Genomic DNA, 17,245 nt, shown 5'->3' with positions numbered 1-17,245 from the left:
TTTGTATATTTTTATGACAATAAGGAACGAGACGAGCAGGACGTTCAGTTCCCATTACAATGTAGTCCGCTCAGGAAAAATCTAAAAATTCTGAGCGGCACCACAATTGCGCTCGTCTCCTTGAATTGTTAAATATCGTTTGCCCAGTAATTTCACTAGCTACGGCACCCTTCAGACCGAAACACAAAAATGTTTTCACATTACTGCATCACGGTAAAAATAGGCGCTGTTGTGGTTTCCATAACCTAGCCGGCATCCTGTGCAAAGGAGTAAATAATAAAGTAAGTCCCACTGGTAATTTTTTTCTTATATTTTTTTCGATTTACATTTGAAAACATTATTTCCTTTTACTATAAGGTTGAGCAACAGCGAAGTGTAGCACAGGAATAATCGCCTGAGAACAATAATTAAACATTACAATCCTGTATATAGCCATATAGCCGAATGGTTAGTGACCCTGACTACTAAGCTAGAGGTACTAGGTTCGAAACCAGGTAGGTGCATTCATTTATATGGTCTATATGGATGTTTGTTTCCGAGTCATGGATCTATAAACGTATTTATGTATGTTTAAGTAATTATATTGTATTAAATATATCGTTGTCTTACACCCATAGTACAGGCTTTGCCTAGTTTGGGGCAAGATAATTTGTGTAAAAGTGTGTCAATATTATATTATTATATACCAGGATAATAATTATGTAACATTCACGATTGAAACTGAGAAGTAAAATATAATATGTGCAATAGCAATTGAAGGAAAGTTATGCATGTTGCATGCGGTTATGTGGTTAACGGAACAGTTGAACTGTCACAATCATTACGGTCCCTACAAGACAATACTTATCATGACAAATTCATAAAATCACATTATTAAATCGTAACAGGAACGATAGAGACTGTCTGAGATTGAAGCACCGGCCTAACTCCATAACACCATGTCGAAAAACAACGTTGAAATTGTTATTTCGAAATTAGTTCCGCCATAAACTAAAAGTCATACACAAGATATATATATTCTTGATAATGTAATGTATGTTCATAGGCACATAAGTGAATTTGCCAGAAACTGTCATAACCATAATGTTAACACCAGGAACAGACATAAACTTATAATGCTTACTACTCGAGTAAGTCGAGTTAGCAAGTCTTTTGTGGGGCGTTGTATATGCTCTTAGAACAAGATCCCAGATAACGTTCAAAACAAATTTATTTTTAACAAATTTATTACGAAATTCAAAAGAATTGTTAAATAACGTTTGTGTGGTAAAGGTTACTATAACATAAATGACTTTCTTAATGATACCACTGATTGTGAATAGACCGACCGCCCACAAGCTATTAAATAATAAATTTTATTGTACGATTTTATATTGTAACCATGTTTTTATATAAAAAAAAGAAGCCCGCTGAGTTTGTTGCGCCCATTCTTCGCAGGTCTGTGTCATACCTTTTAGATTGGGTGGTAGTTTTTGACTGTCAATAAGTGATTTTATATACTATTCTGAATAAAAATATTTGAATTTGAAATACTGAAATCTATGGGAGGCAGACTACAAGGGTACCAGCGGAGACAAATTCTGACGCAAAGCCGACGTATTAACATCTCTAGTCATCAAAACATTCCACTTCAATTAAATTGCACTTTGAAATATAACGATGATGACAAAAACTCTAACAGCAACAAAAACAACAGCACAAAAATAAAACAGAAACTTTGAAATATTTAATTACTTTCAATGGTAACAAATCGCCCTCGCCAAAACGATTTCATGCGAAGTATCATGTTAAATAGTACTTGAATATATTTAATATAAACAAAACAACATTCAACAAAGAATCGAACGCTTTTTCTCAATTTTTTAAAAAAACTTTAGATTAGATATTGTATTGTTGGTTGAATTAATGTAAATATCACTGATGGATTGAACAAATATATAAATACATAATAAAATAAAACTAGTTAAAACATCGGCCGCAAATAGGCACAAGCTTGGCATATGCTGACACACATATCATGCATGTCCAGCGCCTATCTTCCGCTTGAGCCAGTCTATGACCTCGTAGCTGTCCCAACACTTATACGCTATCTAGTATTCTTTTTTTATATTTATTGTGAAGACGTTTTAGTTGCTCTATCTGTGGTACAACTCAAGCGTCAACCATCTGTCAACTGTCAGAATAATTAAAGGACTTTTATAGCCACTTTATAACAATAACTGTCGAATCAATTCAAAATTATTATTATCATCCCCACCATGTGGATGTGTGGAGGTCCACCACAGTGCAGTTTTCAAGGAGCTTTCTTCCACATATTAAAAAGCTGTGGGATGAGCTTCGGCACGACATGGGTGCCTTCAAAACAAGCGTGTACAGTTGTACACCTTCCTTTCCTCTGGTGTTGCAAAATAAAGTGGGCGGCGGTGATCACTTAACACCAGGTGACCCGTACGCTCATTTGTTACTCCTTTTCCATAAAAAAAAAAAAAAACAATTTATTAGGGCTAACAAAATTCAGCCTCTGTTAATTTGTCCTATGCAAGGAAATTATATTAATAAATTATAGATATAATTGACTTGTCCACAATTAAAAAGATCTATAGTGACGCAATTCGATAGCCGATAACAATCGATCTTAACGCACAGTGCGGCACATCCCTAATCAAGGTGGCCATATTTCGTTGCCAAAACGAGTCAAAACTATATACGTTTTTTATTATTACACCATGTCCATGGTAAATTAAATCATTGACTAATATTATAATAACATTAAAGCAACTTAACTAACATTGACGAATAAATCATTAATAATTGTGTTTTTACAATTCTCAACAATTTTATCTGTACTGTCTTTAATAAGATAGACGAATTCAGTTTGTTGAAATACATAGAACATAGAGATTTCTGTTATCTAGTTATATGTGACCTTATCAATAGAGCAGTTACAAATCTTTTTATATTCAAAACTATTTTAAATTTTAAGTAATTTCCCCACTTATTCATAAGAATCCATAAACAGAATGAATTATTGTTGAAAAAAATACCAAGACTTACAGAACAACGTCTGTCCGATCAGCTAGTTATTATATAATTCTGTAATATTTTTTTAAAAGCAGGAATCAATTATGTAGAGTTTGTTGTGTATCCTCTATACTGATTATTATCAGATGGCCGCAAGGAAAAAATGCCGTCTCAATTATAATATAAATATCTGCAAACTAGTCGCTCAACTTGACTCGGGCTGTAGTATTGATAATATAACAAGTTACAGCAGTATAATTGGTAACGATCGCTACATATATATATGTCGCAGGGATAGAATTGAAAGATGTTAAAATAACAACACGATTTTATAATTTCTCTAAACAAATCTAGTGATTTGACCAAATGCCAGAGTTGATTCCGTGAAATGACAAAAAGTACATTCTTTGGTATTTATAAGGTTTATTTGGTAAGACTTAAACATAATTTGGTAAGAATTTAATATCGTGTCGCCGGTGGAGGGGGGTGAGAGGGGGCGACACCTATAATACTGCCATTTGCATAGGGAATTTTATGTGAGAGCTAGTGATGTTACCAGCAAGGTGTTCGCCTGGTGATGTGCCCCGGTCCGCGCCCAATCTAATAGTGCCGCTCAGGATTTATGAAAAAAAAGAGTGTGTGTACTTATGTATGCACGCAAGAAGTTATACTTCTTTGGCTTAACGAAGACAAAATCATTCAAATGATTTATTCCTCGTGCTATTCTACATTTTGAGAATGAACAATTTTGTAAAAATCTTGCAAAAACTGCTTTGACAATTAGTTATTAAATAATGAATATGGCTGTATGGCTGTATGGCCTTGAACCCTTTGCCTTTCCTAATAATGGACGAAGAAACCAAAAAAAAAAACGAACGCAAACGTCAGAAAAATTTAGGCACCAACTTCACCCTGTTACTTTTGTTTAACAGTGATGCGCGCGCATCTTAAAATTTCACTCTCATAATTTTTTCATAACGCACCTAAAGAAGTATAACTTCAAAAAAAATTCTGAGCGGCATCCAATTTTCGCTTGTAACATTAAAATTTGACTTGTTAAGTTCTATTGGCCCAGTAGTAGTACCACTAGTTCGACGTTCTACAGAAACACAAATACACGTCTTCTTGACGGTATAGAAAAAGAAGCCACTGTGGTGTCCATCTAACATCATTGCTGGGAAACCAACCACTGGTCAAATTTTAAACAATGACCAGAATACTCTACTCAGTCATAATATACTACAAGAACTTTTATATTCTGACCGACTCGCACTTAGCCGCTTTTTGATTCATATTTCAAAAATTGGAACCCGATATGAAGTGTCTCACCCTCGAGTCTTCCAGTTCGAGACATCTAATTGTATTAGTTGGATACAATTACTAATTGTGACAGTAATCACGACCATCATGTTCACGAAGCATCCTTACACAAACAATGAATTCAAGCTCTAAAGATTGATGCATCCAATATACGATAACTTGTATTTATACAGTTAATTCTTTATTACTTTTTATGAAATTATTTATCTTATAAATTATCTTACGAACTAATTTGTTATGTATATATATATAAAATACTCTATTTGATTGAAAAGAGTGGCCGTTGAGTTTCTTATATGTTCTTCTCACAAGCTCAACTATTTACAAATATATGGTAAACTCAGTAATTTAAAAGAAATATTTATAGTCACGATTCAAAAGCGCTTAGTTTAAGCCTAATTGAATAAAGTTTATTTGACTTTGACTACAGCAGTACACGATGTATAACTTCAATGTATATTTTCAGTAAAAAAAATTAAATAAATACATACTATAGAATATTCCCACGTAGAAGCCGGCGACGGCGATGGCCAGCTTCGCGACATCGTTGGTCGCGTCCAGGTTGAACCTCTTCAGCAGATCGCTCATGATGCAAGCCTTGACCACGCCAGCGCCGCAAGGGCTGTCGACCATGGCTCCCAAACTACGAGTCTCACACACTGATAACCCGCGCCCGCTGATAACGGGACGATGCGTTTGATTGAGGCGGCCGCGCGCTTCTGAATGGTCTCGGTGACTGACTGGCGTAACTCCTACTGGCTCACGTCTGCGGCAATGTGCTGACCCAGGCATCGTGGCCGGCGGTCACCGCGCCGGTTACCAAACCGATTATTGCTATGCTGATGCACATTATATGTACACGTACCTACTATACTAAGCCTCTTCAATCCCTTTGTATTCGTCTGGCCGCATGTGTCTGCCCGCTTGGGTTGTATTGTTCTAGACGAAGCTAGATCCCGCTCAATGTCACGCGTGGCGAGTGTAGGTACCTACTATTACGGCTTGGCACCGACCTCAAAGCTATCAATATGTAACGCATACAAATAATGCTATTTTAATAATAAAGGTACCTTTGCATAAAATGTGTATTAAATTAAATTTTTATTTAGTTATTTTATACTTTTCAGTTTTTAAAGTCGGTTTTTTTAAGTGTAGTTTTATTTTTATTTTTTACTTTTTAGTGTCAGTTAATAATAATAATATATAATCAATTTGAATAAGCTTAAAGCTTAAAAAAGTACACAAAAAACCATAACATCACGTAAACAACAACGTATCATAATAGTTATTTATGCAACTGTTGTGTAATAAGGGGTATTAAAACACTAATGTGGATTTATCTCACGAGGCGAAGCCGAGTGTGATAATAGTATCACATGAGTGTTTTAATTCCTAATTATCAACAGTTGCATACAAGACTTTATCTACACCCAGAATATGAATCCTGTAAAAGATTCTGGAACAGTTAGCTTGCTGCTAACATTAAAACACCAGTCCTAGTAGTAACCTAATATCATTCATTACTGATTATTATATACAAATAAAATAAGTATTAATGAAACAATTATTTATTTTAGTAGTAATTTACATTTTGTATAGTGCAACAATTAAAATTCACTCGAATATAATGTTCTTTTGCAGCATTTAAAATGAATCGCTCATTTTTTGTAAACAAAACAATAAAAATATCGAAGAAAAATGGCGGGGATTCGAATGACTTAATTTTTTTTACGACGCGCGACTTTCTGGGAGTGTGGGGCGCGCGTAAACGAAAATGTTATTTTTTTTTTTAAATTCATACAGATACCACGCATCGAGCAATAAGAATGTGGCTGTATGTTGAAACTCTTTGCGCATGAAGGGATAAAAAAAAACATTGGAGTGTTGTTATGAAATTCAGTACAACATTACAACACTCTTTTGGATGATGTAATGGTTATTAGAACATTGGGTGTTTTAATGTTGGCAATAAGCTAACTGGTTCAGAATCTTTAATAAAGGATTTAAAGCTAAAGATAAAAAATGTTTACAAAATGAAAACTACTGGGCCAAACTACGTAAATCGGATAATAAATCTCAGCATTATCGGTGTACATACATATAAAACCGATCGAATTGAGAACCTTTTTGACGTCGGTTAACAAATAAAAAATTACAACATAAAAAAATACAATGCAAATAATTATAGCAGCGAAACCTACCTATGCCTAGTGCAGTTTGCCGGCTAGAGGAAATGAAGGGTGATCTGTCTGCACCAAAGCAAATAGTGTTCAAATTCAAATATTATTATTCAAAATATGATTTAAAATCACTCTCACACCTGAGACCTTTTTTTTTATGAAAATCAGGCACGATTCGATCAGGGCGTTTAGTTCGTGGTAATTGATAAGCCCTGCCCATTAGAATGCAGTGCCGCTCAGCTTTCTAGTAGAAAAACACAAAAATTCTGAGCGGCACTACAATTGCGCTCATCACCTTGAGACATAAGATGTTAAGTCTCATTTGCCCAGTAATTTCACTAGCTACGGCGCCCTTCAGACCGAAACACTAAAATGATTACACATTACTGTAATTAAGCAGTAGCTTCACGGCAGATATAGGCGCCGTTGTGGTACCCATAATCCAGCCGGCATCCTGTGCAAAGGAGCCTCCCACTGGCTCTATGTTTATTTTGGTCTTAAGGGCGCCAAAATTTGTTAAATTACTATTGTGCCTCAAGACGATGAGGGTAATCTCTGCATTCAGTTTTTCTAAAATCCTGAGATGCGTTGTATGGTATTGGGCGGTGGGTATTAGTGTAATGTATCAGGTAATGTCAGAGTTACGACTCGCTTTTCGCGCGGAGGAATTTGTCCATAGGATGACAGCTTGAGCGCTCTTTGAAGCACTGCAAATTTGAAAAACAGAAATACAAGCCGGAAATATAAATGTTTTTAGAACAAAAATAAATTCGATAACACTAACACTAAAATTTTAAAATAAAACAAGAATTATATGTTTGACATTAAAAAATTTAAATATAAGCGCGAAAGAACCTGTTACATATTTATAATATGTTAATTTCTTGCAATATGTGTATATATTGATCTTTATCCAATGCACTATTTTGAATACGAAAATATTTGACAATATAAATATTTGGAATTAATTGCTTTTAGTGCTTATTTATTTACGATTATTTCTAAACGACTACTGCTTGTATTCAATCACCTTTTTGCTCTTAATAGTGATTTTCATTATTATAACACTAGAAATAAGGGATTGCTTGTAACAAATTCTAGTAGGCTTCATAAGATACATAATAGTTTTAAGGGTAAATGTATACACTTTTATAATAAAGTTCCAGCCACTGTTCAGGCATTATCTATAAATAAATTTAAATGTTTTATAAAAAAAAAGACTCTGTCGTTCCTATTACTCCAGTGCTGAATATCTAAATGATCGGACAGCCTGGGGGACTAGATTATGATTATTTTATAGCGATAGAAATAACTGTACAATATTGTATATTTTTATTGAAAGAGCGCAAAAAAAGAATGCTGGAAGAGTTTCTTGCGCCGCTTCTACTCTCAATTAGAATTAAATTCTAAAGGAATCAATTTTGAGAAAATAAATGCCTTTTATTTGTGGGAGGCAATTACTTTTTGTGACAGTAATCACGACCATCATGTTCATGAAGCATCCTTACACAAACAATGAGTTCAAGCTCTAAAGGTTGCTGCATCCAATATTCGATAAATATATATATATATCGCAGTGACGATTCCAAAGCGCTTAGTTTAAGCCTAATTGAAAAAAGTTTATTTAACTTTGACTTTGACTACAGGAGTACCAATGTATAACTGTGGTGTTTCAGTTATAATGAGAATCTAGTTGTTATAGTAATAAAATATTACTAAAACATTTAACAAAAAAACAACCGACTTCAAAAACAAAACTATTTCTAAACAATAGATATAATATGCACTAAAAAGTGATAAAATAATTGCGGTTTTTTATACAATCTAATTAATTAATATAATTCTACATAGTTAGTATTACTGTTATTTTAGGAATCAGTGTCCCTCCGCCGCGACCCGCTCTCGCCCCTCGCCTTATCACGCTGCGCGTGCGACGCAAGCACATCTCACCTAACTATGTATATTACCTTACCTTGGCTGACACCGACTCCAAAAATAACAATGATTGTGACAAGAATTAGATTAATTAATTAGATTGTATAAAAATACACATTTTTTTTACTTTTTAGTGCACATTATATCTTTTATTCTGGAATAGTATTTTTACGTGGGTTGTTGTTTTGTTAATTTTTTATTATTTTTATATGTAGTGAATCTGAAGCATGTGTAGAATTTTGCAATGATTTGCATAATTAATTATCAAGGCCAAAAATTTTGTCAGCCCTTGTAAGCTGTCAGGGAACCAGATTATTAAACAGAAAGGCCTACGTAGCTATTTTACCTAATAATTGTCTATTTTAATAGTTTTTTATTTATCATTCATAAATGATTGCTACCTCAATACAAGGATGTCATTATACTCAAGTACTGGCTTCAAAAAATGGTTATGTGAAGGACAGAGTGTATATCTCCGATTGCCCAACGGTTGCCGAGATGGAACAGCGTGTTGGATCTGATTTCGCATCAATAATCAACGGCGATGGTGCGAAATGCCACACAAGCCATATCCCGACTAGAGATTGTGTATTGAGCAAGGCGGAGCACAATTTGAGCCGTTCCTGTAAATTTCCCTTTGTCCACTAAGACTGAGATTTTTTGACACTCATTTGTGCTTAAAAATCCACTATGTACCGACAACAGTATTGATTAATGGATCAAAGTGGACATAAAAGTGGAAAAAGATCCATCAATGGATCTTTTCAATGGATCTTAGTGGACAAAGGGGTAAATTTGACGTTTATGTTGAAAAAGTAAGTGTTCGTTTAGGTTGTTTCGTTAGGTTAGATCTGTTAAATTTTTTGTCAGTCCGCGAATTAGGTAGAAATGTAGTATGTACATTCTGCGTAGTTTACTCTTTAATTTTACCGAAATAGGATTTGCACATCAGTGAAAATAATAATATTTTTTATTTTTTTGGGTATGCCATACAGCGTTACTACGGTTCTTAAATATTGTGAATGGACCCGTTAGAAGGCCCCATTTAACCTTCTTTCGGCTTTACGGGTACTTTTGTAACATCCTGTTTTTTTTGTATACATACATCAGCCAGTTTCTCTACCATAAGATATACTTTTCACCAGTGGGAGGCTCCTTTGCACAGGATGCCGGCTATATTATGGGTACCACAACGGCGCCTATTTCTGCCTTGAAGCAGTAATGCGTAAGCATTACTGTTTCGGTCTGAAGGGCGCCGTAGCTAGTGAAATTACTAGGCAAATGAGACTTTACATCTTATGTCTCAAGGTGACGAGCGCAGTTGTAGTGCAGCTCAGAATTTTTGGGGTTTACAAGTATCCTGAGCGGCACTGCATTGTAATGGGCAGGGCGCATCAATTACCATCAGCTTTTTTTTTTTTTTTTTATGGAATAGGAGGACAAACGAGCGTACGGGTCACCTGGTGTTAAGTGATCACCGCCGCCCACACTTTCCTGCAACACCAGAGGAATCACAAGAGCGTTGCCGGCCTTTAAGGAAGGTGTACGCGCTTTTCTTGAAGGTACCCAGCTGAACGTCCTGCTCGTCTCGTCCCTTATTTTCATAAAAAAAAATACTAAACAGCCGCTGCTCAAGGTTGAACGCTCTTGCAATTGACCTTTAATTACGCCGAACGTAATTTCTATTCATATTTCAAAGAAGGTGAAATTATCAGGTGTTGGTCATTGCCTTATCCTGTCCACCTGTCAGGACAAGTTCTTTAAACACGGGACCCATCAAAATAAATACATCACAACAGCTGCATGGGTACTTAGGGCTCGATTACACTGGCGTCACCGACCGCAAACCCTGATATTTTTCGTATTTCTAATATATAAAATTCTCGTGTCATGGTGTTAAACTTTGAACTCCTCCGAAACGGCTTGACCGATTCTAATGAATTTTGAGTGCATATTGGGTAGGTCTGAGAATCGGACAACATCTATTTTTCATCCCCCTAAATGTTAAGGATGGTCCGGTCCACACGAAACGTTTTTTTTAATTTTTTTGTCATATTTTTTTAAATTTGTTTGATTATGAGTCAGCATTAAAAAATACATAAATTTTCACCCATCTACGATCAACAGTTACTTTTGTATCGCGATTTTAATATTGGCAATACAACGTTCGCTGGGTCAGCTAGTATAATATAAATTCGACGCGTTGAGACAGGGATAGGCCGCCATTGTAGTGACGTCATAATATCCAGGCATTAGTACACTTGAAAAATCACGAATCAAATGTTTTAAGAGTACGTCACTGAAACGTCAATATGACAAGGTTCTGTCTCTGTTCCTTTTAAGTTCACCAAAATGATATCGAAGCCTAATTCATTTACCATTCATAGTTTCAAAGACTAAAACGGACAAAACCTTTTGAGTTAGTGTAAAATCACATAGTGGGTCACGGAAATGACACTTATGAATGTCAAAAAAAAATTGTTATTGAATCTACCGCTACTTCGTAAAGGGTTGAGCTAATGAGAAGAAGTAGCAAGAAACTCATTGCCACTCTTTTATATCAAGATTACATTTCCATCGATTTACAAATAATTCCAATTACAATATAATATGCAAAATAATGCAACAAACATACTCAAACGTCAAATAGTCAATGTCTTACACGAGTAAGTCAAAAAAGTAAATGTAAATTAATACAAAAGTTATTGAGTACAGTAGCTGCATCATCCACATGCACCATAAATCAATAAAGGTATTCTGTGAGCATTTTATAAGCGATTATAAATATATGTATGTAGTGCTAGTGAATTAATGTAATACAATATAAAAAAAAGTGATATTATAAAAGACACTTGAACAAACTGACTTCCCCTTAATAGAGACATTAAGAAATGTGTTAGTGGACACATTCTTAGTTTAATCTATCTAGTAGTTTAAGTCTAGTTTTTAGTCTCAGTTAAGGCTAGATTGTAATGTGAGAGGGGCAACATTTATAGTAACTATACTATTATGTTCCCTAGAGGAAGAAAAAAAATGATAGTTTTCGCACGCCCAACCAAGACGAATTAACCACCGGACAAATCCAAAAACTCAAAAATATATGGAATAACGAACGACCAATTTACGCAGATTAACCGGATATTAAAATTGTCAAAAAATGACAGTGAATCTATATCTTAATATATATAAATTACGTGACACGTTGTTTGTCCGCGATGGCCTAAACTAATGAACGGATTTTAATGGGGCTTACTCCATGGAGTGCAGTTTGGTCCAACTTGAGCGATAGGATAGTTTTTATTTCGATTTGGTACCCATAATTATTTTTATTTTCAATATTTGTTTTGTATGGACATAATTTCTATGAGAGAATTTAGTGACGCACGGTTTGACAATTCTGCTGTGAAACAATTTCATTATAACAACAGGGAGCATTTTTTATGAAATAATTCTTGATGATTTAAAATATTATTGGCAAATTCCTATAAAACAGTTTTTTATTATCTACAGGACAACATCTGTCGGGGCAGCTAGTATACAGGGTGTCCCAAAGTTATGGGAAGGGAAAGTACCTTAAATATCGAAGATAGGCTATTTTACTGAAAGAAGACTTTATGTTATTTTTAAAAGTTAGTAATTCTGCATTCAAAGATTTTCTAAAAATTACTCGCCTCGTCTGGGAATCGCACCGACTTAAATGTAAAAAAATAAAACAACCCTACTCTTATGATGCCAATCGAAAGAATGGCCAAAAACTAATAACTCTTCTTAAGTAACATAGTATTTTAAAAGAAAGGAACAACGTAAAATGAATGTTTTCCTACTTGGATTGGTACGAATGGACCGATTAGATGGCCGGCCAGATCCCCGGACCTTACACCATTAGATTTTTTCTTTTGGGGAGACGTGAAAGATATGCTATACAAAAAGTGAAACGAGAACGTGGGCGAGGTAATACAGGATCATGTTATATACAGGATATCTAATGAAAATGGTCTTTGTTTGAGGCTCTTTCACGCCTAAACCACTGATCGTGTCGCCATGAAACTACCACCATTCGATGCGAAATTTAATCTAGATGGTTTATGGCTACTTATTTTTTTATTGTATTTGTAATAAAAATTCCTTTTAAAATACGCCCAGCGAAGCGGGCGGGAACGGTTGGTATACATATAATCCTAATTTTGTGATAATGTTTCACTTTGAGAGCTCGCGACACACTGCCAAAGCCACATTGCTAACTGAGGCTATTAGGCTCAGTAGGCAATTTGGCGTTACATTATGATTTATAATAAAATTTTTTTCTTATTATTATTCTCTCTCTCTCTATGATTTTTTAAATAATACACAGCCCATGTAACTTGTACTTTATGTATACGTATACCGTACCGTACGCCGTATCTGTTGGTGAAGTAAAGTCAAGTAATTTTTTAAATTTAATTAATTACACAAAAAAAACAATTGCTACTATGTCGTAGATTAAATTAAATATTGAAAATAAATAATTACATTTTCTAAAGTTTTAGTAACTGATCAGTATCATTGCGAATTTTAAGCGGAGGTCAAGTATTTGTTTAAATATATTTCATATCGTTGAATGAAATCATAGCAAATAACATAAAAAAAATATATTAAAAAATCGCAAAACTCGCCAGTGTGCTCCGGCCCTATTATCGCAAAGACCATCCCGTAACATTATAATTTGTTATGAATAACGATCTCAATTTCTACGTCCAGAGCCGGTTCTGGAGTGAGGAATGTCTAACAAAGTTTTCAAAGAGCTTTTTGTCAGGGTACAAAAAAATGAGTATTACAGAATTATTATGGTATTAATTAAAATAAAACGATAAAGTGCGAGATACTTCAATACGGCCCACATTCTATCGCTCTATAAAGCGCAGGTCCGGTCACACATGGAGTATTGCTGTCATCTCTGGTCTGGCGCACCCCAGTATCAGCTCGATCCATTTGACCGCGTGCAACGCAGAGTGCTCTGTGAACGGCTGAATCACTTGGCGTTGCGTAGGACGTCACTACATTGTGTGCCTTCTACCGCATTTATCACGGGGAGTGTTACGAAGAGCTGTTTCACCTGATTCCTGCCGCCGAATTCCACCTTCGCACGACACGCCACAAGTTAGGATATCATCCCCGTGGATGTATGGCGGTCGTCCACAGTGCAGTTTTCAAGGAGCTTTCTTTCACGTGCTACAAAGCTATGGAATGAGCTCATCTTATTTATACACATCGTACAGATACGGAACCCTTCATAAAGAACTAACACTCATCTTAAATACTTTTGTAATTTTACATTTTTGATAAATACAGCGACAATTTAATAAACTATCTTTTTTATAATTTGTTATTGTAGCCGCATCAGGTGGTCCACTTTACAACATGTTTTATGGAACAGCAAACGAGTCATATGTGACCTGATGGTAGAGTTACCAACCATACTTTAAAATATAGTATCATATTGTATCAGACGCCCAACTACTATATTTCTGAAAAAAATATAAAGCAGGTGAAACTACTATATTTCAATGGCATTATTCCTTCTCGGGAATATATTTATACATTCCATTATTTATAAATAAATACTCCAAAACTGTATTGAATCTATGGTTTATTAATTGACTTCTACAAATATGACTTGAGTGCCGCGGCCGATAGGTTACGCGACGGTTTACCGTCCTTGTCGAACTGAGTGGTGCGGACGGCTTCGTTCTCGCACCTCACCCGAGGCACTAGTGAGTAGTGATGTGCCGCAACAGGCATCAAACTCAAAATGTTTGAGCGCAATAGAGCCAGTCTAAAATTAGTTAAAGCTGAGCTAATGGTATTACAAATGAATCATTCCTTAAAAATTAAAATTTACTAATAAGAGCTTAAAGTGGTAAAACATATTATTTTAAGGAATAAAGGTTCGAGTCGATCGTTCATAAGTTTTGTTTACAAATTTGATTTGTGTACTTAATCCCAGAAGTGAGGGTAATCACTTTAAAACATAACAAATTGTTTAGACACCACCATTCATAAAGCGAACTATCGAATATTTAGTAGCACGAGAATACGTAATATGATAGATGTAATAATCCTCTGTGAGACAAAGAGATATATTTTTAATAACTGATCACTGAGTGTTCACGCTGCCGCGCCCGCGACTGACTCCAGTAGTTTGTCGCAGCGACAAGTGCTGTCAAAGTAGATGTCCGACAATGTCACAATGATGAGGGCTGTCAGAAAGCTTGCCGAGAAACTCCCAGCTATGATTTTTTATGAAAATAAGGGACAAGGCGATCAGGACGTTCGCTCAGGATTCTTGAAAAACCCAAAATTCTGAGCGGCACTACAATTGCGCTGCTCTCTTTGAGACATAAGATGTTAAGTCTCATTTGGCCAGTAATTTCACTTACTGGCGACCTTCAGACCGAAACACAGTAATGTTTACACATTACTGCTTCACGGCAGAAATAGGCGCCTTTGTGGTAATCTAGCAGGATTTGCAAGTGATGCGAGTGATCATCAAAACTATCGGAACTAAACTCTTTAACTCATTTCTAGTTTCTAGCTCTACCCGCTTCTCCGCCAAACCAACAACTAACCATTGTATAAAAGCCCGAATCAGATTTCAAATGCCTCGATGGTAAGAAAAATCATCAAGCTAACGTCGTCTGTGTACGACATTTATCAATTGTTACCACGACCAATGACACTAACCAAATACAGATTCGGTGCTAACAATATGCAATTATAATTTATAGCCCGACTATATCGTCGCTCTAACACTGTGATGATGATCTGGCCGTGGCTTTATGACGCAATACAATCTAATTGTTATTCTGAAAATTCGCATTTTTAAACAATTTCTTATTTTTTAAAGTGATAACCCTCACTTCTGGGATTAATCACAGAAATTAAATTTGTAAACAAAATTTATGAACGATGCGGGACTCGAACCCGCGACCTCAAGTGAATTTCCTAAGAAAATATTGGAGTTGAGCAGATGATCAACTGTAAAGTAGATCCTTGAAGACATGATTTATGAACATGAGAGGTCGCGGGTTTGAGTCCCGTATCGTTCATAAATATAATTTGTGTCAGCTTTTTAACTTAAAATGTTATGAACAATATTCATTCAGCAAAGTTTTACTAGTCTACATGCAGGATGCAAATCCAACCAGCGCGGCATAGTTACGGGCTAGACGCGTGCTCCGCCAAAGAGCTGTCGGCTGAATGACCAGTTCAGTTGTACTTCTTCATAAAAAAAAAATAGAATAGGGGTGTAAATTGGCGGGTAACGAGCGAGTTGCGTCCACCGTAAGCTAACAGGCCATCCAGGCTTCACCTGAGCGTGAACGCGCCTCGGTATTTTAGTTTGGTAGTATTTGAAGTGTATGGCGTCATTTTTAAGAAGGTTAGGAAGAAACGTCTGTTTACATCTTATCGTGCGGTGATTTAAAGAAGTGTGGAGAAAATTAGTTTTTTTTTTCAAGTTACACCCAATATTAATTTGGTAAGATGTTATATTTATAATACGTCTATACTATATTTCCAAGATATTACAATAATTAAAATGGTATGATATATACTTTTTTTCATATGAATTCAACTTCAAATAGCGTCCATTCAAATTTAAGAAGGATGAACGGATTTGAAGCGTCATTTCCGTCCGTTGTCTGTTATTTATTATTTATTTATTTTGGAATATGATGAAATATTTTTACTTCACTTGAAAAACTATCGCAAAATATATTTTAGTAGTTATCTTGTACGAATATCGCATAGTTACATTTTAAAACATACACTCACACACAGCAATCTCGCACTTCAAGGTCGATCAAGGTCAAGGGATTCTTCTTAGTCTTTCGGTACGAACACCTCAAATTATTACTATGAACGCATGTATTTATTATTTCTTTGTAGTTTTGTAGTAGAACATAATTATAAAGATTATTATAAAACCATAAACACTAATAAATAAAACCATTTTTTTTTTCATTTCACCTTTGTGTCGTGTGCGTAAAATAAAATAAAACACGACTGGAATAATTAGTAATAGTCTTATAGTTTCGATAACTTTCATATACATTCATTGATATTATCCTAACTATAAGCATTATTTTGCTATACGTAAAATAATACGCATAGATACACTTTAGCGCGCGTAAAATCGATTGGCGAAGGGTTAAATTCAATAATGATTTTACGTTTATCCTATTTTTATATTATACTAGCTGACCCGACAGACGTTGTTCTGTTCATAATAAATAAAATACTGTCTTATAGGAATTTGCCAATATATTATTATTTCAAAACATCAAGAATTATTTCATAAAAAATGCTCCCTGTTGTTATAATGAAACTGTTTCACAGTGGAACTGTCAAACCGTGCGTAACTAAATTCTCTCATAGAAATATTGTATGGAACAAAACAAATATTGAAAATAAAAATAATTATGGGTCCCAAATCGAAATAACAACTATCCTAAGTAATCCCCATTAAAATCCGTTCATTAGTTTAGGAGTCCATCGCGGACAAATAACGTATCACGTTATTTATATATATTAAGATAATAATGTTTATCAGAAGTCTGTTACAGTCGTCAAGCCAAACCTGCTATTTGGCTGTTAGCCAAGATGATGCGTCCTGATGATCTGACGACGGTAGCCTGGGCACGGGAAGGGCGCTGGTGTGAGAAGCGACTTCTCTTTAATAGGTATTGGGGCGACTGCTTCGCTTAAACAGCAAATTTAAAACTTTGTGCCGTTTGGTGTCGACCATTTGG

The 17,245-nt window shown here is 35.2% G+C and overlaps 1 protein-coding gene across 2 annotated transcripts in view; it reads right to left on the bottom strand.

The window, feature by feature from the left end:
* The window catches only part of LOC126969923 (transmembrane protein 68), a 67,632-nt gene that overhangs the window by 42,876 nt on the left and 7,511 nt on the right, over positions 1 to 17,245 (bottom strand). The window contains exon 1 of one of the 2 annotated variants that reach the window (XM_050815557.1): positions 4,833 to 5,307. The exons of the other annotated variant lie outside the window; for it this stretch is intronic. Within the exon in view, the coding sequence (XP_050671514.1) occupies positions 4,833 to 5,133 (301 nt within the window). The 5' untranslated portion in view covers positions 5,134 to 5,307. Of the gene's footprint in view, positions 1 to 4,832; positions 5,308 to 17,245 lie in introns of those variants that run through there. 2 annotated transcript variants of the gene reach the window in all.

The sequence above is a fragment of the Leptidea sinapis genome, chromosome 19 (genome assembly GCF_905404315.1).
Source record: "Leptidea sinapis chromosome 19, ilLepSina1.1, whole genome shotgun sequence".
NCBI classification, from domain to species: Eukaryota; Metazoa; Arthropoda; class Insecta; order Lepidoptera; family Pieridae; genus Leptidea; species Leptidea sinapis.
This window is presented reverse-complemented; position numbering and strand designations above follow the sequence as displayed.